The 24,473-nt window shown below is 42.9% G+C and overlaps 2 protein-coding genes across 9 annotated transcripts in view; one reads left to right on the top strand and one right to left on the bottom strand.

The window, feature by feature from the left end:
• SMIM14 (small integral membrane protein 14) overlaps positions 1-18,529 on the bottom strand; it is a 55,501-nt gene extending 36,972 nt beyond the window's left edge. For 2 of the 5 annotated variants that reach the window (XM_055700784.1, XM_055700783.1), the window contains exons 1-2: positions 18,417-18,529; positions 17,600-17,772 (exon numbers count right to left, since the gene is read on the bottom strand). In XM_055700784.1, coding sequence (XP_055556759.1) covers positions 17,600-17,772; positions 18,417-18,526 — 283 coding nt within the window. In that variant the 5' untranslated portion in view covers positions 18,527-18,529. Of the gene's footprint in view, positions 1-3,446; positions 3,616-3,669; positions 3,866-17,599; positions 17,773-18,416 lie in introns of those variants that run through there. The other 3 variants (XM_027799797.2, XM_055700785.1, XM_005435244.4) reach the window with 3 other exon arrangements.
• A 16-nt stretch (positions 18,530-18,545) lies between these two features.
• The window catches only part of UBE2K (ubiquitin conjugating enzyme E2 K), a 42,999-nt gene continuing 37,071 nt past the window's right edge, over positions 18,546-24,473 (top strand). Inside the window, exons 1-2 of one of the 4 annotated variants that reach the window (XM_055700779.1) lie at positions 18,551-18,681; positions 19,445-19,526. In XM_055700779.1, coding sequence (XP_055556754.1) covers positions 19,465-19,526 — 62 coding nt within the window. In that variant the 5' untranslated portion in view covers positions 18,551-18,681; positions 19,445-19,464. Of the gene's footprint in view, positions 18,682-19,444; positions 19,527-24,473 lie in introns of those variants that run through there. The other 3 variants (XM_055700780.1, XM_055700782.1, XM_014276840.3) reach the window with 3 other exon arrangements.

Here is a 24,473-nt window from a genome sequence, read left to right as displayed (position 1 = left end):
GACTGTATTTGAAAAGATTCAACAAATAAAGCATTGCAGCTGCTTATATCATGTAAATGTTTGGTGCTACATTTTTGTACAGCTTTTCTGTTACTTCTGATAAAATCTTTTCTTTCCTAGGAGAGCTCAGTGCTTTGGGTCTGACACTTGTCTAGCAGTTTTATAAAGTACGAATGAAACTATATTTAGCTCCAGAAAGCCATGTTTTTTAATGCATGCAAAGCTGCAGAAGAATCAGAACTAATCTTAATGAGGAAAACTTTTATCAAGTGTAATTCTATCTGTTTCCACCCAAATGGGACTAATTTGCTCCATTATCTGTAAAAATACCAGCTAGATACTTTGACTAAAGCCTCTGAAGCGTATTTGTTCAATTAATAACCATGCACATGTACAACCACTCAATCATGCCAGAGGCTGCTCTCCAAGCATCTTCAAGTGTTTCATGAAAAGCCATATCAAGCAGCACTAAGGGACCTCCTGCTTGCCCCAGTCAATATTGTGGAGCAAGCGATAAGATGGAAAGAGGAGGATAGGACCACACTGCTCCTAAGGTCCACCAGAAGTAAGACTAAGACTAAAACTAATCCTCCTCATATCCCTGACTGTATTCCTTCATAATGAGGAGCTAAAGAGTCTTTTCTTCAAATGAGGCTCCTTGGGAACTGGGGAAGCTAGCTCAAGGTGAATCAAGGCACAGAAGCTGAAGGAGCTGTTCTGGGGAAAGACTTTTTTTTTTTTTTTTTTTTTTTTTTTTTAACCTGAACAAGGATTGCAAGATTTAGCTCTATGGGGTAATCTTACAAAGTTTCCTTAGCTTCCTCTGTACTTATAGAGGACTTGGGAGCACTTGGATCTTCCACCAAGTACTCAATGTCTTGCAGAATCAAGTGCCTCATTAGCAATTAGATATATCTTTATGAATTAATAAATTGTATCTATAACCTAGGAAGTTAAAATAGAAAGTGTGCTTAACATCAAGTGTAACAGCATGTATGTAAATGCATGCATGCAAAGCATGTATGTAATAGCATGTATGCAAAGCAGGCTCACAAGCTCTCTGATTTACTTCCCAAGCAGAATATGGGCAGATGACATCCATTTTTTTAAATGCATCTGTCAAAATATTTTTGTATTTGTTGTGATGAGTAATCTGATAAATGTTCAAAACATACACAGTAAGAATCTGATACTTGGTATCGCCAGGGCACAGCACACCTTCTCCATTCATACACACTTCTAAGAAGATAAAGAGGATCTTGCTGTTTTCATTGTACTGGCCCTGTGAAGACTCATGATGTTGTTAGGCTCAATTCTGCTATGATGAACTTCAGCAGAGACAAAATTTGGTCTTTAAGAATATATGTCAAGTACCTAAAATACCTAGGAGGGAAAATTCTGAAACTAAACTCTGTTTTATTACACATCTTTTATGCAAATAACAGTCACACATCACTAATTCTGAAGTCTAAATATATGAAAGTACAAATTGAGGCGTTAATAATAAAACAATTAGTCAGTTCAAAACTAACTTTCTCTAAACTCAAATACTGACCTTTTGAAAGCAGGTACAATAATTACAAAGTGATTAAAACCATAATGCATTTTGAAATTGGTTTTACGTAGACTACTTCTTTAACAAGTATATTATTCTTAGTTTTCTCTCAGAATGAGGGAAGAACATGGACTGCAGAACGTTGCCCATGTAACTGGGTCATGCACTTCGGACTTAGCGGACTTGATTATGGTTTGATTAAGGTGCTGCAAAACCGTCACAACGTGCATGGTATAAGGAATATCATAGAACCATGTCTATTGTATTTGTTTCTATAATTAGCAAAGTAACATCCAGCTAGGCTAAAATAAGATCCACCCAGAGCTACAGAATAGCTGCTACCACCACCTCAGTTCTAAAGCAGAACCTCTTGGTTTACAGTCCCGAGTGGGTCAGGGATGTCCCTGCCTGCCAGAGAAGCACATGTGACAATACTTTGTGGAATGACCAGTAACACATCCAGCATGGCTTTGCACTTGTTTAGCACCTCATACAAAATGATCTTAACTACTTAAAATACAGAAATTCATATCACTCTCGAGTTAGGCAAAAGTTGTAAATCTCCTGTTTGACAAAACAGGGCAAAAAGAACCAAAGAGGTTGGACTCGCCCATCTCAGAGGCAGAGGAAGGAACACCACTCAGGACTGAACTAACTAATGTACTGCTAACATTACAATCACTATTATTTTGCCAACTGCTTCTACTATTTAAAGCTGTGTTGTCAGTGACAGGGTCACCTTTTTAAATCAATCATCAACAACAATAACTTCATTTCTTTCATCTTGATAGGTCACAAGAATTAGATGAAATTACCAAGGATTTATTCACTCTCACTATATATAGGATGAAATCAAAAGTAAGATTTTTTTTTTATTATTTATTTTTTTTAACTTGATGTCTCCTTTTGGGAAGTAACAGAAATGAGTAAAGGTGGGTAGTAATCTAATAGCTAAGCACGTAAAGACTTCTAAGATGTAACCTACTAATGTTCACTGCAGATACGCACCTTCCCCAGTACACACACTAATAATATTAACATAATAAGCTATTAAGACCAAAAAAGTTTGATGTCCTCACCTCTAAAAACTGCAGATTGTTTTCAAGACTTATCTATATTCATAGACATGGATGTTCAGCCAGTATACAACACAAACAAACAGTCCCTACACCCAGAAATCTATAATTTAAAAGACAATTCTGAAGACTGACTAGACAAACAGGTGTTTGCCAGGAAACAAAAGTTTTTGATGCAGGTCACGTGCCACATTCTTGTAGAAGTAGTGGTTAGCTGAGGCCTCAGAACTGCTGTGGAAGGCAGCAGCTGAGCTGCAGGGCAAGACATCTGGGAAACCTGGCATGGTGACCACTGCAGAGGAATGACCATGGACAATCTCTTGTCATCTTTTAGGCCACTATACCCCTTTCCCACTATAATCTGCTACAAATCACATCTTGGAGCACACACGCGAAGAGTTCGTGGCCAGAATCCTCTCTTTAATAAATTAATGACAGCATGATGTTGTCCTTTTCCCGAGATTATCTTTCACAAGACATTGTTCAATTTCTCCCACTGTAGTTGCACACGCTTTTCAAACAGCGGGGAGCAGCCTGGGAGCACATACTCTGGGGTCAGCATGCCACTTGCAGCTTCTTTAAAGAGAGAAATCGAAATCCCTTCAGCTCAAAGTATCAGAATGAGATCCTTAAAAAAACCCCAAAACCTACCAATAAACGAGAGAAGACTGCCACTTTGCACTGAAAACCCCAACAACCCGAAAAACCCAAACCAGCCCAGCTGTGAGGACGACGAGCGGACGTTTCACTGGTTTGTAAAAAGAAAAGCGCCGCCTATTAACGAGCGGCACGGCTCGAGCTCTCCCGGTGTTTACCTTTCCGGGCACCGGGCGAAGCGCCGGGCAGCGGGGTCGCTTCCGTACTTCAACAGGCTCGAAGTTACCCCTGCAGCCCGCGCCGTGGCCACCCGCGGGCCGCCCCGCTCCGGGACGGGCGGGGGTGGCCGCGGAAACCCGCCCGGCTCTGCCTAGACGCGGCCGGCCCGCGCCCTCCCCGTCGCCGCCGCGGAGGCCCCCGGCCGCGGCTCCCCCCGCTCACCGTGCTCTGGCCGCCGTCGCGGGGCGCGGAGGGCTGCGGCGGGCCGCGCGGCGTGGGAGGCGGCGGAGCAGCGGCAGGGCAGCGGCAGGGCGGCCGGGCTGGCAGAGGCGGCCCCGCGGCTCGGCCCCGCTGCTTCGGGCCGGCTCACACGTCAGCCCGCGCCACGAGACCCGGATCTGCCGGCTCCCGGCGGCGGGGCCGGGGCGGTGCCGCGCGGCTCCCGCCCCCGCCCCCCGCGCACGCCCTGCCGCGGCCCGGCCCGGCCCTCCGCGGGGCGGCTGCCAGCCCGGCACCGGAGCCCCGCGGCTGCCTGCGCCGCGCCGCCTCAGGGCCCGCTGGCCGGGCAGGGGCGGCCGCGGCCCCCTCGGGCGCTGCGCGGGCGGGAGGATGCGCGGCCGCGGCAGCCCGGCGTGCCGGGTGGTGGCATTGCCAGCGAAGCCCCCGTAGGTCAGCGCTGAGAATACACACGGAAAGGAGCTCCCCTGGGACCTGGTGTGTGTGTGGGTCTGCCACAGCCCCCGCGGTCAGGGCTCTGCACCCCCGCCAGAAACAGGGTCGCTCACGTTGCTTGCCCACACCCCCCCACACACCCCCATCATCCCCGAAGTAAGAAGGAATTCACAGCATAGTTCCTTACCTAGAAATCCAAAGCCTGTTTCCGAGCTCGTGACTCACAAGACTACTCTGCAATTAAAGCAACTCTCAAAATATGCGTTTGGATGCTGTGGAATGAAGTTAGAAAGGAAAATTTCAGATCAGGCTTCTAATGTCAGCCAACTAGGTTCACCTGAGCCTAAGAAGCAAGGTGTCATGCTCCCATAGGGAAAGATGGACCGCATCCTGTCCTGGGAACAGTGATACCATGCCATAATGCCATGGGGATTACACAGGGAAGAAAATTTGTCCAATATTTCCAGGGGTGGCTTACCTCCTCCGAGCCACAGAAAACAGGGTTGATGCTGCCATTACAGTGAGACGTGAAGGTTGGATGGAAGTTACAAGTTCTCACAAGTCAGTACCTCCTCGTGGCACCAGCGCCTCATACAGTCTGCTGTGGTCCACAGACAGGGCCAAGCTTGGCTGTTCTCATCACTCTTTGCTGTTGTCACAGGGCTTTCAAGCCTCCTTTCATGGCTACAGGGTTTTTTTCTGAAAGCTTTTTTCCTAGCCTTCGGTGTCAAGCCTATGTTGCTCTGCTGAGTCTCGGGTGCATTGCCAGTTGGCAGCCTTGCACATCCAGCCATTGTTGGTGTGCAGAGCCACCTCTCCCTGTAAGGCGCAGGTAGGCTAATTCTGTTCCTTCAGGGCTGGCCCTGGACATAACCATTCCACTTCCTGAGAGGCAGCAGGCAGGCTATCTTTGTCTAGCCATCCCATGCAGTCCTGTCTTGGTGAGGATCTTGCCTCTCCTGTCCCATGTTTCAGCCCTTTCTCTTGTGTTAGCACCCGCCTAAACAGTGGCAATACTGAAAAGTGAATCAAGGCACTGAGACAAAGCCAGGCCATTACACAAAAAAGCTAAGCTACACAGAGCTCATGCCATCTTGCCTCCCTCAGTCCAGGGAGCAGAACCTCTGGCGAGGCACTAAGGATGGTAAAATAATATCTTTAATTTGGAGATATGAAACTACAACCCTACAATTCTTCCTGGGAGAACAGGCTTCTTGACAGCCTGTCCAGGAATTTAGAGTGCAGCAAGAATATCAGCAACATCAAGGCTTGAAGTATAGAGGGGCTGTCCCGGCCAAACACAAAGTTATCCAAAACAACGGTGTCAGAGGGTGGTCATAAGCAGAACGATCAACTGTTAACTGCATCTCCCACCTCTCCCTCGGCCATCCTCCTAACCCTTCATCAGGGAACAAGCCATTCTAGAAGCTAGCAGAGGCAGCTTCCCAACACCATTAAGCAGACTTGCCTGTCTGTGCACACAGCCATTGTTCTAGAAAATGGATCGGAGATCCTGAAATCCCCCAAACAGACACAGCTTACCACTAGTCCTGGCTCAAAGAAGATAGGAGAGCACCACAACTGGCAACCACACAGTAGTGGAGAGGAAGGTTCCTCCTGTCAAGCTGAGGCAGGAACATGAAACACTTCTGTTTTTTCTTGCCTGTGGGTAAATTCAAACAGCCTGCTGTTGCTAAAAGGATGGCAGGCATACTTGGGGCAACTATTGAAACTAAGAAGAGTCTCAGAGCGATTGATTCTTGGAGTAACTGAATTTGAACAATCCTAGAACTTGAAGGGCAAGACTAAGTGAGCTGGACAGGCAGTCTCAGATGCCTTGTCAGGAATAATATGAACCTGCAAGGAATCTGTAAAGGAGAGGCAGGAGCTCATGGGGATGATGACTGAGCAATCTACAAGAAAGCAGTATGCAATGATGGCACTTACAGCTAGACCTGTGACATCTTTCTCTCTTACTTTGAATCAGATGGACCCTTCTCAAAACTCAAAGCATCACATCTTTCTGGCTCATTTCTCACATTGCCCCTTCCAGAAACTCGCATCATGTCTGGTAATCTCTTGAAATTGTCCCTTGATGAGGCATGCAGACAGCACTATCTGGCCAGCCAGCCAGCCCTCTGGATGAGATGCAGGCACTCACAGCAAGCAGCTCCCCCTCCCTACTCCTGTTTCTTTCCCCCACGTTGTTACTGCCAAGTTCTGCATATCTGTACATAGTTTTACACAACTGGTCTCAGTGAAAAGCTGAGCTTTTTTCCAGTATTGTATTCTGCATTATTTGTATTGCCTTATTGACAGCAAAATAGCAATTATTTTTCTGATCATTTTTCTTTGTTCAACATATATTTTTCCATTGGCATTCTTGGAAATATGGGAAGCCAATGGACCTAGTGAAGGATGGGTTTGTGAAAGGCTGATCCTTGTGGATGAAACTTCAGAGTATGAACTGTCAAGGAAAAGGGGGAGGCAATAGGATCTATAGAAAGTAGAGACCAGGAACAGGAGAAACAATGTGTAAACTTACTGCTTTCAAATCAGCAAGTACATATATATAAGCAGAAAGTAGCTAGGTATTTTGCATAAAACATTCTGCCAGAGCATTCCTCAGAATTTGGCCCTCCTGGTTCCCACGGGCAAATGAACAAGCCATAGCAGGCACTGGTTCTATCTCAGCTTCCTACTCCCAGGCTTCAGCCATCTGCTCCCTATTACACTCAAAAATTTAGTGCACGATACAGCAGCAAAACGAGATCCTACTATGGAGGCTGTTTTCAGACTCACTCTATGAAGTCTCCTTTCTGGCAGTCAAACTATGATGAAAACAGTGATGACTTAGGGTACTTTATGAACAAAGGCATGAGATGCATTCAAGATAAGCTAGTAACAAGGACAGAATAGTAAATTCCATGATTCTGGCACACTAGAAAGAATTGTGCCACCCACTGCCAAGATAAAACTATGAAAACAACTCTGCTTGAAGGGCAGAGGATGGTAATGTTCCTTCCACCAATAACCATGTACAAAAGAGGAGGGTGGGAGTTGAGCAGAACTTACTATGACATTCTTTACATCCATCATCTGAAAGTAGTGTGGATTGGGCACTTGATAAAGCAACAGGCAGACATCACGCTCCACATCACACTGCTAGCTTTCACCTTTTCTGTCCTGATAGGCAACGGAAAAGCAGGAGTCATGTTGGTGATCTAACTTGCCAAATAACAGATGAGCTTGTTTACAGATACCCAAGAACTTTACTTTTCCCAGTCTGAAGTTCTCTTTCTGCTGATGTTATTCTCATCTTTGCTGCACACCTCATGCCACTAGGCATTGCATTGTTTTGTGGAGTGGAAGTTCTTCACCTGAAATTCAGTTTCACCAGATCTGAAAAATAACCTAGAAGTGGGGCAAATACTCTTAATGTAACTCCTTTTCTGTCTGCTCCCTCTTTTCTTGTATGCAGTCCATAATAAGTAGATAACGCTATTCCCAGAAGTACATGAATCTACTGTGAATTTTGGTACTGAAGAGCCACTTGAAAGATGGCTGCAGCTTAGTCTGAAAATGGCATCCAGGAAGTGGAAAGGAAAGATTATAAACTACCCTTGCACTAGCAAAGTAGGAGTGGCCTTTTGGCAGCAACACTGGGGTTCTGGAAAGAGGGATCTAATTTTGGAAAAAGAAGCCAAGTCCTCAGAAAAGTTGCTCACAAACATTCCTAGAATTCAGCTGGGCTGGCATCTCACTAAGCATTAGAGAATTGCAAAGCATTTTGTGATAGCAGGCAGCAGCCCCGTGAATTAGCTGGCACAAAGAATATATTGTGTACTTAGGTTAATTTAACAGAAATTTAGTTATGAGATCACGGCTGAACCAAATTTATACTGCCAGATTTTCTGTCAACATACAGATACAAGCTTAATGAACGTCCAACCACAACCTAAGCTGTCAGGACTCACAGAAAAAATATGGCTCAGAAGAAAGAAAAAACACTACTGAAATGGATCTATGGAAGGCTTTTGTGCTCCTGAATCATTAACATACCAACACAGGCTTCGAGATAAATTAGCCACAGTCCAGGGGAAATGATCATAAAGGATTGCTGCAATGCTGCCAGATCACAGCTGCCCAGTGAAGTTTCCAAAACTAGGAAATGGAGGAAGGAAATCTGAAGCTAGGGGATGACAAGGACTTTTTTACACTTAACTGGAATATCGACTAGTTAGTTAGAGTAACAATGAAATGCAAGCAGGCCAACTGGGACCCTCTCAAGATCAGGCTTGCAAAAAACATTTAAAAATAGAGGATTAAGATCTGAACCACTGAATTGTTAATGATAACACTCACTGGTAAAGATATACTATCTGAACTAGGCTGAAATTTATCTGTGATATGTAGTATTAGAACAATAAGTTCTCAGTAACCACACAAGTTACAAGTTAACGAGACAAAGGGCTACTAAATTCCATTGTGATTGATAATTATGCAATCAGTGTCAGGAACATGTTTTGCAAATACTTTGGGAAATCCTGTCTAAAAATGTGGTCTAAGCAAACCGACACTGGTATAATCATAACAAATTGTTTTTTTCCTCTGGGGCAGAAACCATAATAGCAGCTGCACAATTGCGATGGCTTTCTTGCAAAGAAAAGATAAGAAACAGTGTGAACTGCTTCTTAAGCAACTGTAGTTCACAGCCATAAACTTACCAGCAGCTAACATTGCTATATTCATCTGAAAATTGCTGCCACTTGGGAAAAACACATCTCATGTCACCCTCTCTCTATGTTCAGAGCCATTACAGCATTCAGTCTCTGAACATGAGTCAGAGCCCTCAACTGTTACAGTTCTCACAGACTTGAAATAAAAATGAATCCCTCTTCACTTTTCAAGTGAACATCTAATAGAAGAAGCCATATCTAATAGACGAACCACAGGCACAAAATACAAGCCAGTATATTTGATGAATGTTAGCACAGAAGAAAATGTGAGAGAAGGAAATGAAAATAAGATCCCAAAAGAGTTTTTTGGAACACTTTACTACATCTAACTAAGAAGCAGCAAGGAGTTAAACTTTTCTGGTCAGGAACTGGGAATTACTCTGATCTGAAATGAATATGTGCAGTTTTGCAGCTGGTATTAAGCACACAGTATGTGATTGAAATTTAAAAGTAACCAACCTTTAAAAAGCCAAGGCATTATTTACCAAGAAAAAAGAGAGAACAAAGAGAAAAGGTATTTTACTCATCACTGAGGAGGTGTATCAAAAGGCATAACTATACCAGTCAGTCCTTGGAGATCAGTATTCTATCACATAAAACGTGGCAGCATCTCTGTATGGACTACAGAGAATAAATCAAATGGTTGGAAAAGAATCTGATCTGTTATCACTCTAAGTGATACTCTGCTTTCTGTAGCACATTTAACCATGTTTTTTTAATTTTGAATCTTAGAACACCAGTATTGACAAGTGAACTAGAAGTGACTGCTTTCTCAGCTGGCCAAGATCTGTGTGTGAACATAATGCAAAGGATTTAGCTTTGTACACATTTGCTGTTTGAGGATGTGGTATGATGCAGCTGGATGTTTGCTGCAGTATGTCAAACCTGTTGAGCAGGACCTGTAAACCCTAAAAGTGATTTAGTATAAGAAAGAAAATTAGGATTTACAGAACTTGATAACACTGTCAGGTCAGGAAAAAAAAAAGAATTCTGTATTATTCAACTTACATTTCAAAATTTACAAATTTTGCAAAACCACTGCACATATTAAGGGAAAACATTTTGGTGTTCAAGAGTGTGAATTTACATTTTCAGTGTTTAAATGGGTTCTCATGGTTAGCTTGTGTTAAGCTACTAAGGTCAAAATTGGACATAGATGTAGTCTCTAAAACTGGAAGTAATTACTGAAAAAAAGATGGAAAGATTTGAAGCCACTGCCATATTACAGCAGGAGTCCAACTCCTCTGTAGAGAAACTACTGAGGGAGTTAAGACTCTTCTCAGTGGACCCCAGTGACAAGGCAAGAGCACTAGGCACAAACTGAAACAACATAACATTCCAACTGAACATAAGAAAACATTTCCTTACTCTGATGGTGGTTGAGCAGTGGCAGAGGTTGCCCAGAAAGGTTGTGGTGCCTCCATCCTTAGAGATATTCAAAACCCAAATGGACATGATGCTGCTGGGCAGCCTGCCCTGGCTGATGCTGCTTTAACAATAGGGGTAGACTAGATGATCTTGAGAGGTCCCTTCCAACCTTGACTGTGCCACTCAAAACAGAACCCAGGAACAAAGCTCAGAGCACTTTCACCACAGTTTCAGTGGGAGTAAAATTGTTTGGGATGGGTGATATTAAAATACAGGGATAGTAAGACACCTAGAAATATCTGTGCAGGAAGACACTAAATATATACACTTTATTCAGTGTCAGTATCTTTTACGTCTGTTGTACGTTTGGGGAAGGGACCAACAGCGTAACATCAAAACATTCCTAGGACGAAGAGTTAGGATCTACAAAGCCCTGAGAGACAATCATACAGCATGACTGAATACCTCCCAGCATGACTAACCTCTAATTGGAGAAAGAAAGAGACAGTCTAAAATACTACCTTTTAAAAGGCAACAACTTTCAATTTACCATGTGATCTTTTTTGCACTCTGTCAGGAAGATGGGAAAGCTGTAACAGGGTATTTTATGAGATGGGTTATACTTCACTGAAACTACTATAATTGCTACCCCTCATTTGAGAAAAATGGTACAAGACAAGAAACTCCTTACCTCTAAACTAGATCTTCCACCTAAACAAAGGCATATGCTACTGCTGAAGAGAAAGACACACAGAACAGTAGGGATTTTCTAGATCCTTTTCCGTGAAACATTGTGTGCCAGAGAGAGATCCAAAGACCAGAGAAATTGCTTGCTTCTGCTGTGTTCAGGGAAACCGTACATTACTCAATACATAAACAGAACACTATTTGAGACTTGTTTGTTTAACCTGACTTTATCCTTAATCTTCTCCTCTAGTAACTTGCCAGATCCTACGTTCTTTCTAGCCACATGGCCAAACTGGAGACAATTGGGTTAGGAAAACAGCAACATCTTGTCTTAATTTGTATTCTTGAATTGGTCCTTAATGGTTTCTATGACTACAAATGCAGTTCAATTAACTTTTTATATGACTGTGGTCTAAACAGTGACTAGTGATTTAGACTTAATGATTTAGCCCTAAATTATTATTTAACTGTAGTAAGATAAATAGAAAAGGGGCTCTTTGCCTAATACAAAATTGTTCCAGTCTCCAAAATACAGATATTTTAGGATGGTATCAACAGCCATACAGCTTGATAAATTACCCATCTGTCATGGTTGAGCTCTTTCTGGATGATGTCTGACAAATTTCACTGTTTTGTAAATTTTTATTGTAGACAGTTCCAAAAGACTTCCATCAGCTGTGGATTTGGTGCCCATCATGACAGATTATACTGTAGTTTAGCAAGATGGCCATCACTGGAAATCACTTCAAATTCTAGTTAGAAGTTTCAAAAAGCTTCAGAGTCCCAGAATTGCTAGATCAAGCAATAATAGCTGAATTCAAGAGCTCCTGGTTTCTTTTTTATTAAAAGGAATTATACTTTTTCTACCTCACAGAATTCTAAAACATCTTGTGCTTTACGAAACAGAGAGGCCATTGAAGGGATTCCTAACAACTGATGATGTAAAGTATACTGGAGTATGTTCTCTCTGTGGTTTGGATTCTAGTAGATTTCTGATTTTACTATATATATTCTTGTATTATACTGTTGTTATTCATATCTTTAATCCATATTTTCTTATAGCTGGAAAGCTTTTGAGTTGGGACCACATGTACTGTACAGCCCTATCGCCTCCAGCTTGATCCTGCATATACCCCTCTGCAGCCTGCATTGATGGCTCTATGACTCAGATTACATACATGAAGAGAAAAAGGTGTCCAGTCTCATCCTTTTCTCCCAAGAAGACACAGCAGTGATGTAGGAAGACAGTTTGCAAATACACTCCCTGAATAAGTGTTGCCTGTCTCCTCAAAGGAAAAGGCAGGAAGCCAGGTAGAAGCATCCTGGAGACCAAATTTGATCTGCACGCTGTCAGTTGGACCACTTTGTACACAATGAGCTTTCCAGCAGTTAGGTTATCTACAGTGTCAGGAATATGAAAATATTTTAGCAATTAAAGACCACTACCAATGCTGTGAAATTAGGCTGTGACTGCATTTACTTTTCCTCTAACAGAAAGTGACTTTATTTTTATTTATTCTGGACTCCCAAATTCAATTAACGCTTCACAACAATTTGCTGTTCCAGGTCTAATTCTAAGCTCAACTCTCCTAACGAGAAACTCTAACTTCATCCCCAAGCAATCATTCAAAAATATTACTGCCATTTTATTTTCTCTCTTACTTACTCAATGCATTTAGGTACTTCCCTGGCTGCCACTGCATTGAATAACAAATTTAAGCTTCCAGCTTCAAGGTCCTATACACTACAGTCCTGAGGACGTTTACAAAACGGAGGTTTGCTGAGCACCTGCTTGAATCTGATTTCAGCCTCTATAGTCATTTAAAATAGAAGGAGCTACTACTTAATCCTAAGGACGTGAGAAGATGATGTCCAGCTGGCCAGGAAGAGCTGTCCAGCTGCCCTTTTAAGGCAGCTCTAAGTCCCTTTTGTACCTATCCATTTGTACCTATCAATGAAAGTTGCATAGATTTGATAATGTACTGTAAGTTATTACATTAATAGATGGTGATACAAAATTCTTAAAATACTTCAAATACTTCACTCAGGGTAGAAAATGTTTCTGAGTGGAAAACAATATACCAGCAATGTAGCATGGTGACTATATGCTTTGTACTATTGGCCAAAGCCTCTCTTCCCTTTTAAGTCTAATACTCATGAAACTAATAATAATAGCCATGTTAGGTTGTGAATTCTATTTCTGTATTTCCCAGCTTACTTTCATTTTGAAAGGACCCTCGAAAAGATTGCTATCTTCTTCTTGTAACAGGAAGAAAAAAGCAGACCTTTACACCTTTTCCTTTATAAGAAATGCTTTTAGTTCCCTGTAATTAATTTTTCAGTCTGCTAATGCCAAATTTTTTCAAGGTATGTGCCTTTACATTAAGAATATTAATAAACCTGGGACCTCCTGCAGAATTACAAGAACTATCTCACAACTGAAGTTGCTTTTTGTCTTTTTGGTTTTTTTTTTTGCCTCTCATGAACCCATAAGAAAGGCCCCTAGACCCCAATGTGTATATATCACCAGTTGAAAATCGCTCCTCCACAAAGACGTGGAAGTTTAAAAAGACCAATAATTTTCCTAACAGACTTAAAGGCAGGCTTAACAGACTTAAATGGTAGGTTTTCCTACCAAAAACATCAGGTTCAGATGTAACACTAATTTAGAAGACATTGCCAGGTCAGCAAATTAATAAAAAGTCCAGGGTGTCCTGTCAATTTCTCATAAAAGCCCTTAACAAGCAAAGAAAAATAGGGTGTTATTATTAAACTACCAAAAATTTCTGCGCATGCATTGTTTAGTGAAAACTTTGCTAAATCTTGTTTAAGCCATAATTGATGTAAAATCAATAGCTGATTTGATTTCTGATCTAACTCCACTAAGATGAATTGCATCATATTAATTCAAACTAAATGACTTCAGATGACTCTGATGTAAATTTAGTTAGCAAACTTACTGCCTTTATCAGCATATATATTTAAGCTGCTAATGACATGAAAAACACGGTTTGGAAAGTGCAGACATTGTGAGCAAATACCTCCCCTCTCTCTAGCAGGAGCACCGAACAATTTCTGTTTTACTGTTTTAGGTATTTCTGCCTGCAGAACTCCTACAAGTTCTTCCTCATTACCTTTACAGGAAAGTCTGGGCAAGGCAGTAGCAGTGCCATGAACTCTTTCCAAGGCGAAGAGCTCCTCAATAGGGGGATCCGTCTCACATGAGCGAGCCCATCTGCTGTGTTCCACCCAGGAGAGGGCACTCTTACACCTGTCCACGCAACCGGACGTGGACACATATAGGAGGAACAGGAAAGTTAAGATGACATCTTAAAACTCGGTCAACTTGCACAACCAGTTAAGTTATTTTTATGATAAAGCTAATCTTCGGAATGAGTTGAGACATCCAGATGCTGCCACAACAAGAACACAATATGACAGACAATAAACGTGCAGGCTAAATTTATTCGTAGTCTCCAAAATGTGCTAAATGAGATGCAGATAAAAAAAGACAACCTCTGGCATGTAGGCCTCTCTGTTAAAAGCTGGGATGACAGAAAGAGAGCTGTAGGTGTAATTTTGGTGGAAAATGAGGGTTAAATTTTAAAATAACCTAGTTTCATGGATACTATTTATGCTGATTTTTGTTAAATAAAGCATTATTATAAATTAGTATATGAACATTTAAATGCAAAGTACACACCATCTAAAGTTAATCCTCATATGGATGCCTCATGAAATAAGTAAAATAAGAACTAAAAATATGTTACAGGTTCAACCCCTGTTTCTAAAGTGTTTGGAATCAATATACAGATCTCTTGAGACAGCTCTCCCCTCCAATAAGAAATCCTCCAGCAACAAAGAGAGAAGATCAAGCATGACATTTTTTATTTTTCTAAACTAAAGAGGCCAAGATGAGGAGGCGGGAAGTCTTGTTATGCAAGACACAAAGCAGCAAAAGAGGAACAGAATGTAGCATGCTATAAAGTTATAGTCTTGAAAATGGCATTTTCTTCTAATCGCAGGGAACAATCTCAATAATTCCAAATTCTCTCTGAGCAATTCCAATAGAAAAACATCCTATTGATATGAACAGAATAAAATTAGGAAAATATGGAAATGAGGAAAAAGATCACCAAGAATCTTAACTTGAAGAACAGCAATTTAATCATACTTGGTACCGTCATAAGCATCTTGCCGTCCCCAGGCAGTATACTTGGGGTAGGGAGGCATCCACAGTCTCAGTCAGATGAACCACGCACACAGTGACTCTATTGTAAGTACAGCGAGTCCAACATGTACAACTTGTGCATGAACAATGGCCACTTTTCCATGAAAATGTGGGGAACTTTTCCTATATATAGGTTGTAGGATAGGTAATATTTCCCATATTACATGGGAAATTATATAGTGTTTAGGATGGTTGGTTATCCTAGCATTGGCTAGTGAATATTGGCAACCTTTCTATATTGGGAGCTTGGGCTGAGGCCTTACAGCCACTGATCTTACTTTACAGGCACTGATCCTATAAACTTTCCTCATGCAGTAATCTTACATAGTTTGAACATAATTTAAGACACCATATTTCTTGCTCTCACTTCCTGAAGTGTTTCAAAGCAATATGCCAAACACACTAAACAATGCATGAATACCCAGAATTGTATCTCCCACTCTATTAGTTATGATCAGCTCCAACAGGCAAAAATATAGACCAATTTGCAGCCAGTTTGTGAAAGCTGCTATTGAAAGAACTGTTTGGTATAAGGCTAAATTGATGATGGGATCAATGAAAGAACTATCTCCTGGAATTAGATATACTACAAAATTTTCTAATTCAGAAAGTGAGCTGACTACGTTCAACAGACTATAGTTTTATATTTTGTGGATCAATTTTTCTAAGAGTGAACAACTAAAAAGAACTTAATTCAGAGGATAGACACAGGACAATATTACAATAAAATATATTGTTTAGTCAGATGTGGAAGTTGCTGAAATCACACAGAGAGGCTAAGTTCTCATTTTTTCTAAAGATTCTATTTCACACAAAACAGAAAAAAAAACCCAAACCAAAACAAACAAACCTTAAACCAAACCAAAACCCCTATTCAAAGACTGCTAGTCTATCTATGGTCCTATTCTGTCCTAAAATGCTGCAGAGTCTTCTGTAAAACAGTAAACTATAGTAAAGCATAAAACAGTATAGAAGGCATACAATGATAACCCCAGCATGCTGATTACATAAGGTACTGATTTTTATGCAGCATTTTAATCCTGGCAAAATTTGCCACTACTCTGTCCTACTCCCCCAAAAGCCTTTCTATCTGTATCTGTCTTTTACCAAAGCGAAAATTAACACAGTATATGCTGAATATGAAACAGCTGTGACATAAGTGAAAGATGCCTATTTAAGGACAAAGGAAAGGAGTGGGGTATACTAAGGAAAGGAGATACAGTAATTTATATTAATTTGATTTGCTTTTTGCAGTAACAAACTCTGGTATTTGTAATCCAAATGAGCACATGAAAATGCATCTAGATACAAACCAAGCAAAATCATTGCCCTTTACTATGGCTGTTACTGGATGTCTACTACCTGTAACATACAAGCATATGCACAGGAACACAGGATTCTGACACTTTATAAAGGTCATTCAGAGCAAAATCTGAATATTAGTAGCTCAGCTTCTTTCTACAAGCTGTCTGAAAAAACATGAGGCATTTAACCCAGTGATTTTATGTACTACTTTTATAATTTTTGTCTATAGTGACAAATAGGAGCTCAGCACACCATAAACTTTCATCTATGAGCTCTAAGAGGCAGAGAGGAGTTATTACCCTTATTTTACAGGTGAGAGCCTAAGGCCCAGAGAAGTTACGGTCTACATCCTCAAAAGGAACTTTAGACAAATCAGTGGGACTTAGATGTCTAAATTATTATGAAGGCCCAAGATCACACTTGAATTCATCAAAAAGAAATCAGGCCTAATGCAAAATGGTCCTTCTCAAAAAGGTACTGAAAACCTCAGCTGAAAAACTGCATTATGCATTGCATTAAAAGCAAGTTTTGGTCTGAAGAAGACCTAATTCAATGAACAGATGCATGTTACAACATTTCTGCAGGAAAATGGACTTTTTCCAGTCAAACCACAGGGGAGGAGTAACCACACACAGAAAAAGGACTATATGCATCTGTACATAGTTGCCAGATTTTATTTTTTTAATCGGTTGGGCCTATACTTTCTTTACTGTGTATATAATAGTCAAAATGCTGTGTATACTGATGGAGAGAAATAAACAGCACTTGCAGATGACAGCCATATGAGAAATAGACATTTGTTAGGATGTCTATATTGTACACTGTTCTGCAGTGCACTGTTAGCAGGCACTATAAAATCTTTCTACAGACCTTAATGTCTTGAAGGCCTCTATGTTCCTGAATGAACAACGGTTGTAAATGCTCCCCTCTGAAAATCTATCTGTGCTTTTCCATACCACACTGTATTTTGTATACCTCAGGTTAGCAAGGATGGTATCCTATTTCAATTTTCTAGAGGGAGCAACATCTGTGGCTGGCCCTGTTTCTTCTGTAATAAAATCTAACAGTCTATTAGACAGGACTGACATTCACCTTTTACTCTACTTTTAAAATATTGTAGCAGAATCCATAAAAAGAAACAGTTCCTTACCCTGCCTCCTCAGGCTTGCCTGCTCCTGGGCCTGCTGGGCCTGAAGTTGCCCCCAGTCCCATGCGAGGAAGCAGCAGCGTCTCCAAAGAAGGGTGAGGGTGGGAAGAGGACAAGGAGCTGCGCCAGGACAGAGATGTGTAAAGAACTGCAGTTTTCTCTGGCGAGCATAAGGGCTGGGGGGAAAATAGATTGGAACTGTTGTATGGGCAGGTCGAGTAGATCCTCAAGACATCTGAACACCCAACACCCCCCCACCCCCCAACTATTTTTGCTCAGGGACTTCACCAGAAGACATGTCAGCTGCTCCTTGACCCAGCTGTTTCCTCAGGGACACCTCAGACTTCGCCCCAGCTACCTCGGACCCCCACCCTGACCCAGCCAGCTGCCGGCCTAGCACTCCGAGGGCACTCCTTCACCCCCCTCCCCGGCCCGGTGCCTCAGGGCTCCCGCCTGCTGCGCGCTGCGGACACAGGGCCGGGCCGGGGAGGTCGGCGGGGCAGCGCTGCCCGCGGGAGCCACGAAAGCACAACCGCTTCAGCGCGGCCCCGGGGCCCGCCAGCGGCGGGGGGAAGCGGCAGGGCTCTGCTTGCAGGCGCTTCTCTTCACGTCCTCGCCAGGCGCCCCCGAGAGCCCGCCCGGCCCGTGACACGGCCAGCAGTGGCAGGAGGCAGGCAGGTGTCTCCCGGGGCGGGCAGCGTGCGGACCGAGACCCCCGCACCTCCTCAAGTGGTAGCAGCACCCTGCCCTCGGGGGCAGCAGAGAGGAGGAGGCGGAGAGCGCCGGCCGCCACCCCCACCGGCCAGCACTCGACCCCCACCGTCGGGGAGCACCGATGCCCGCTCGGCTCCGCACACACGCCGGCCCCTCCTGAGCGGCGGCGGCGGCAGAGCCGCCTGCCCTAGCGCGCATGCTCGGCGCGGGCGCCATTTTGGTGGGGCCGGGAGTTATCCAGCGAGAGCGGCGGCGGAGCTCGCTGGGCCCGGCTCGGAGGCGGCGGCGAGTGGGTGTCCGCTGCGGAGATGGCTAACATCGCGGTGCAGAGGATCAAGCGGGAGTTCAAGGAGGTGCTGAAGAGCGAGGAGGTCAGAGCCTCTCCCCCCTCCATGCTGCCGCCACCCTTGTGTGTGTGTGTGTATGTGTGTGTGTGTGTGTCTGTGGGCAGCGGGGGAAGGTGCGGGCGCCCCGCCGGCCTGTGTGGGGACCCCGCTTCCCCCTCGGCCCCACCTCCCCGCGCTGGGGGTGGGCCCGTCCCACGGCCTCGGGGAGGGGAATGGCGATTCCCGGGGAGACGGGACCCGCCAGCCGCTGGGAGGGGGGAGGAGGGGGCCGCGGAGCCCCTCCCCCAGCGGGAGCCGCCGGCGGCCCGAGGAGGGAGCGGAGCCGGCGGCCCGAGCGCAGGAAGCGCAGCGGCGGCCGGCGCGGCCCGAGGAGGGCGGGCGGGCAGGCAGGCAGGCAGGCCGGCCGGCCTCGGGCGAGGGTCCCCGCCGCCTGCGGCGGGCGGCTGTTAACCGGGATCGCGCCGCCAGGCCGGAGGCGGCGAGGCGGGGTGGGGCCTGCCGCCTCGCGCCCTCCCGCGTCCCTCCGCACGCGCGTGAGTGCCGCCGCCCGCGCGCGGCCAAGCCCACGCGCCTCCCCGCCGGGGCGAGGCTGCTCCGTGCGGGCCGGGAGGTGATGCAGCAGGGGGGCGGGAGCTCACGCCGTCCCTCTAACTCACCCCGCCGGCCAGCCGGGGCCTGAGGCTGTGGAGTATGGTTTTAATTTTTATGGTTTTTTTCTTCCAAAGGCTTGTAAGTAAATCCCTTATTTAGGGTACTTTAATGCAGAACTTCCTTTACCCCACTGCAGGCTTACTCACCTTCAGGGGGATGCTTTTAAAGCCTCACTCGTTTCAGTCATGTTACCTGTTTCCTGAACAGTATGTCCTGAGGTATGTGGGGTCAGTAAGAGCAGCTGACTGCTCTCAGGGGGGCGTTAAAGAAGTTCTGGTCAGTTTGGGGGAAAACGTTGCAGCGTTTGCAGGGTTGCATCAATACAGCTTTTGCTGTGTCTGTGTCTGAGTTGGTGGATGTCAGCCAGATAGGCTTTAATGGTTGTGTCATCATTGTTGTCCTACTTGGGATGATGTTGCAGGTTGGATGCTTGTGAAATATTAACGCGAACATGTAACTCTTAAAGCTGGACATATCCACAGAGGAAGAAAATTGAGAGGGTAATTTTTGAAAGGTACTAATGACTTAAGGAAAACACGTTTAGGGTAGGAGTAGTTGATGTGCTTTTAAACAAAGTGTGTGCTTAACAGCATTGTTGGTATGTAGCTTGAACTAGGCCCTAGAAAAATGTAAGGGCCTTGTTTTACAGCTGCCTTCAGAGCCCAGGCTGATTTCACCAAGCTATTGCGCAGCGAATATAGGATCACATAATAGACTAAGAGAAATTTCTAGGTGGATACCTTTATACCTAGCAAATCTAGACCATGTATCCTGCATAAACAGCTGATGTTGTGGGAACACAGAAGTCTGTATTTGAAAGTGCTGTCTAAAGGCTTCAAGACCCTTTATGTAGGAAAAAAAGACACCTTAACTTAGGTAGGTTTTGGGGGAGATCCATGCTAAATTTTCTTACTCTAAAGGTTGGGTCTAGTGAGCATAGTCTTCACTATTCCTGTTTGTTTAGTCTATGCATTGAAGGGCTCAGTACAGAATGTTGGAAATACAGTTTTATGAAATAACCTTTAAACTGCCTAAAACTTCCCAGAAATAAGACCATAATACTTTTGAAACTAAAATTATGGCATTTTAAGATTGCAGTACAGAGGAGTTTGATATTTCTTTTTTCCTGCCATCAGCAAGCTATGTATAAGTGTTATAGTGATGTAACAGTATGTGTAAAATTGCTGTTTACATACTACACTAACTCCTCTGTCTTGAATGTTGTCTTAAGTTGCAAAGGTTTTTTGTGAATGTTTGTACATTCAAAGGCAGTCAGACTATGGCGTCAGTATCACAGAGCATGAAAACATATGGAGTGAGATGGTGAATGGAGGTATAAGTACTGCAAATCACAGAGGAAAAAATGTTTTCTTCTGTGATTTGTGTACTAAAATGAATATGAAACCTTGTTTCTTTAAAAAAAACACCAGGCTTTTTCATGAATGGTGATGCTGAATTTGTTATTTAGGAGTTTTAAGTCCTGCTCTGAAGGCAAAGTGGCTCATATTATTTACACTTCAGTTATGCCTGAGTTGATGCTTTGAGCTACACCTGAACATGAAGAGCAGCCCCTCTGTTTCCTACAGATGCTCTATGAGCACAAATGCCTGGGGGAGGGGGCAGGCACACTTGGAAAAAGTACATAGCAAGTTTGTTCTCTGTCGTCTTCTAGTACTCGCCTTTGGGCTGAAATAGAGTGGTGGAACCAGAAATGTTTTTGAAAGGGAGCAGCTGGATGGCAATTAATTTCTTCTGCGTCTGAAGTATGTATTGGAAGCACCAAATTTCACTTCTAAATATCAGGGAAGAAATGTCCTGATTTCAGCTGGGATAGATTTCCTTTTCTTCCTAGTAGCTGGTACAATATGCTGTGTTTTGGATTTAGTGTGAGAATAATGTTGATAACACAGTGATGGTTTAGTTGTCGCTGAGCAGTGCTTACCCTAAGTTAAGGACTTTTCAGTTTCCCATGCTCTGCTGGTAAGGCGGTGCACAAGAAGCCAGGAGGGAGCAGAGCCAGGACAGCTGACCCAAATAGCCAAAGGGATACTCCATACCACAGAACATCATGCTTGGTATATAAAGTGGGGGGAGTTGGCCAGGGGCTGCCACTTGCTGCTCAGCGACTGGCTGGGCATTGTTCAGCAGGTGATGAGCAACTGTACTGTGCATCACTTGTCGGTCTTGGCGTTTTTTTGTCTCTTTTTGTTGCCTCCATTTTCATTCTTATTATTTACTTTATTTCAATTATTAAACTGTTCTTATCTCAACCCACAGTTTTTACCTTTTCCTGATTTTCCTCCATATCCCACTGTGGGGGGACGGGTGTGTGTGTGTATGTGCGTGTGACTGTGTTGTAATTAGTTGCCAGATGAAAGTTAAGCCATGACAAGAAAGAGCTCTGAAAATTGTGTTTATCCTTGCTATGGATAAGGAGCTATGGATCCTTGCTATTCATATGGCTAAATATACTTTTCGTATTACTTAGCACTTTGTTTCCTTGACTTAAATGGCATTTCTGGGAAATCACTAAAATGTGATTTTTAGACTTATCTTGCTCCCTGCTTTACCGATAAGAGATGAGGGATTTTTGATTTTTAAAATTTTTTTTGAGCCTGGGGTTTCTTGTGTATTTTGAAAAAGCATTTAAAGTCTTTTCATACTTGAGCAAGATAATAAAGCAAGCAGAGCAAAACCACTTATTTCTAGTTTTATAAGCCCTACACATTAACTTAAGTTAGTTAGAAGAAATTGGAGTCTTGTAACTTTAGATCTCATTAATATTTGAATTAAACAGATGAAACTAACAACAATTTCTTTGTCAGGAGTGCTCTCCAAAGTATGATTTAAATAAAACTTACTGCTTTTGAGTGTAGAATTTTAAAACTTTTTCTAAGGTGGATTGAGTACTGCATCTTTAACAAAGATGAAGTTTTTAAGTTAGTCTAGGTCGTAGCTTGACTGGTTACATATGTGTTAAGGGTACTGTACTATGCTTGTATTAAAATTCTAAAATGAGTAAGCAATACATTAAATCAGATCATACTCCAAATCCTAGTCTAGGCGAGGCATCAGTTGCTGAACTTTATCTCTTTTCTTGTTCTGTCATTTCATTAATCTGTGATCTTCTTGGTTTTATGGGCTGAAATTTTAAAGCCGCAAAACATATTTTGAACAAAAGTATGAGGCTGCGTCGTGATGGAGAAACCAATAAATAGATGGAGGGAGAATGTAATCTCACTTTTGATAAGTGGGAGAAGCATTGGAAGGTTAGCTGGTATTATTTCAGAATAGAGTTACTGGAATGCTGCAATCGATAGCCAAATTCTTACCTTATCGTTGTTTATAGTCAGCTATCTTATGAGAGGAATAATTTCTCTGGCATTTAACAATGAATAGAAGCATGTCAAAAAATCGTGTGGTCACTTAAAGACTGATACTGAAAAGTGGTTGTAGCTCATCAGGTATGTTAAACAGTGTGTGGCTTGTTTTCATATTTTGATAGAGCATCAGTGTTACACTTTAGAGAAATTATATGATGCTACCATTGGAGGATTCAATGTTTAATTTGCCATCCAATTTCTGTTATCATGTAGAAATGTAAGATGTTTTCTGGCCATTTCTAAGTCAGAGGCTAATAGATACCTTAGAGGGAAACTACTACTCTGGTACTGAAGGTAACACACTGGGAAACATAGGTTCCTCCTAGCAAGAAGAGAGATGCTGGTATCTCTACCACAAAATGTTCTTCTCTTACAAATATCAAGAGGCAGAGGTTTATTTGTATGGGTAGTAAACCCAGATAGAGCTGAGAATAAATTAAACTCAGCTGCAGTTACAGAATATGAATATCTGCATGAGCAGATACCTGAAGTAGCAGTTGAAATTTGTAACTTGCTTGAACCAAAATAGCGTTCAAGTGGAGGCAGTAGGTTAATGGCATCATTTGAAGTACTTATTTCCAAGAAGGAAGTGAGTATTTTGTTTTGGAGTCTGCTATGTGTCTTTGTGATTTACAGGAGAAAGGGAGAAGGGAAAGGTAATGGTAGGCTGCCATACCACGTCCCTTAAGCTTTTAGAGTTCTAGTGAGTGGCTCTGGTCTTTGCTTTTATCATTGCCCGTAGTGGTCTTATGATTTGTGTGAATTCATAGTAAGAAGCTAAGTGGCTTCCCTGAAATTTTCTTGCTTTTTGGAAAAGCCATAAGCACTTAATCTTCAGGCTCAGAAAAACTTCATTACATTGTCTTGTTTATATTTAAGCAGTCTTGGGTGCTGGAAGTTGAATTGATGAAGATGGAAACTTTTTATTAGTAATTGTGCCCTAGTGTTACTGGAAGGGACTGCTGGAAATTGTGGATGCTTGTTTTTTTTTCCCATCTATCATGTAGAACCAGTGCAGATGTATAAGAATGAGATGTCTTCTGTTGTGGCTCCTGAGTTGGCAACAGATTTTTTAAATTTTTTTTAAGTGTCCATTTTCTGCTGATACATGTGCTTAACTTTTGATTTGTAAGAATGGTCTCATTGAAGTAAGTAGAGGTTTAGTGAGTACAGTTGGGACTGTTAGTGCGAATAAAGCTGGAACATGCCTAGTATGCATGCTTTTAAAGGCGTAAAGTTAAAAAAGGTGTGAAGATAAACTTTTAAACTGACATTATTATATTGGTACCGATATAATAATGTTCTGCCTCTTAGAATGCTTGCATATGATAAAAAAGTGGTGGTGGGGTGTCAGTGCATTGGAGTGCAGGGCTGCTGTGCAAGGGGATCTTAGTAGGCTGGAGAAATGAATGAGCTGGTGGGAACCTTTTGAAGTTCAACAGAGGTATATACCAAGTCCTGCATCTGTGAGGAAGTAATGCCATGCATCGTCAGTACATACAGACTTGGAGACTGTCTGGAAACAACAGACTAACAGAAAAAGACCTGTGTGACCTAGTGGAGAGCAAGTGGAATATGATTCAGCAGTGCTTCTGTAGCAAAGCAGCCCAATCATGTACTGGGTTGTGTTAGGAAAAATGTAGTCAGTGGGTTGCGAGAAGTGATTCTTCACCTTTATTCCATGCTTATGAGATTGTATCTGGTGTACTGTGTCCCAATTCTGGGCTTTGCAGTGTAGGACATTGATATACGGGAGTGAGCTCAGCAGAACACCAGGTGGGT

This window comes from Falco cherrug, chromosome 1 (assembly GCF_023634085.1).
Source record: "Falco cherrug isolate bFalChe1 chromosome 1, bFalChe1.pri, whole genome shotgun sequence".
Classification (NCBI taxonomy): Eukaryota; Metazoa; Chordata; class Aves; order Falconiformes; family Falconidae; genus Falco; species Falco cherrug.
This window is presented reverse-complemented; position numbering and strand designations above follow the sequence as displayed.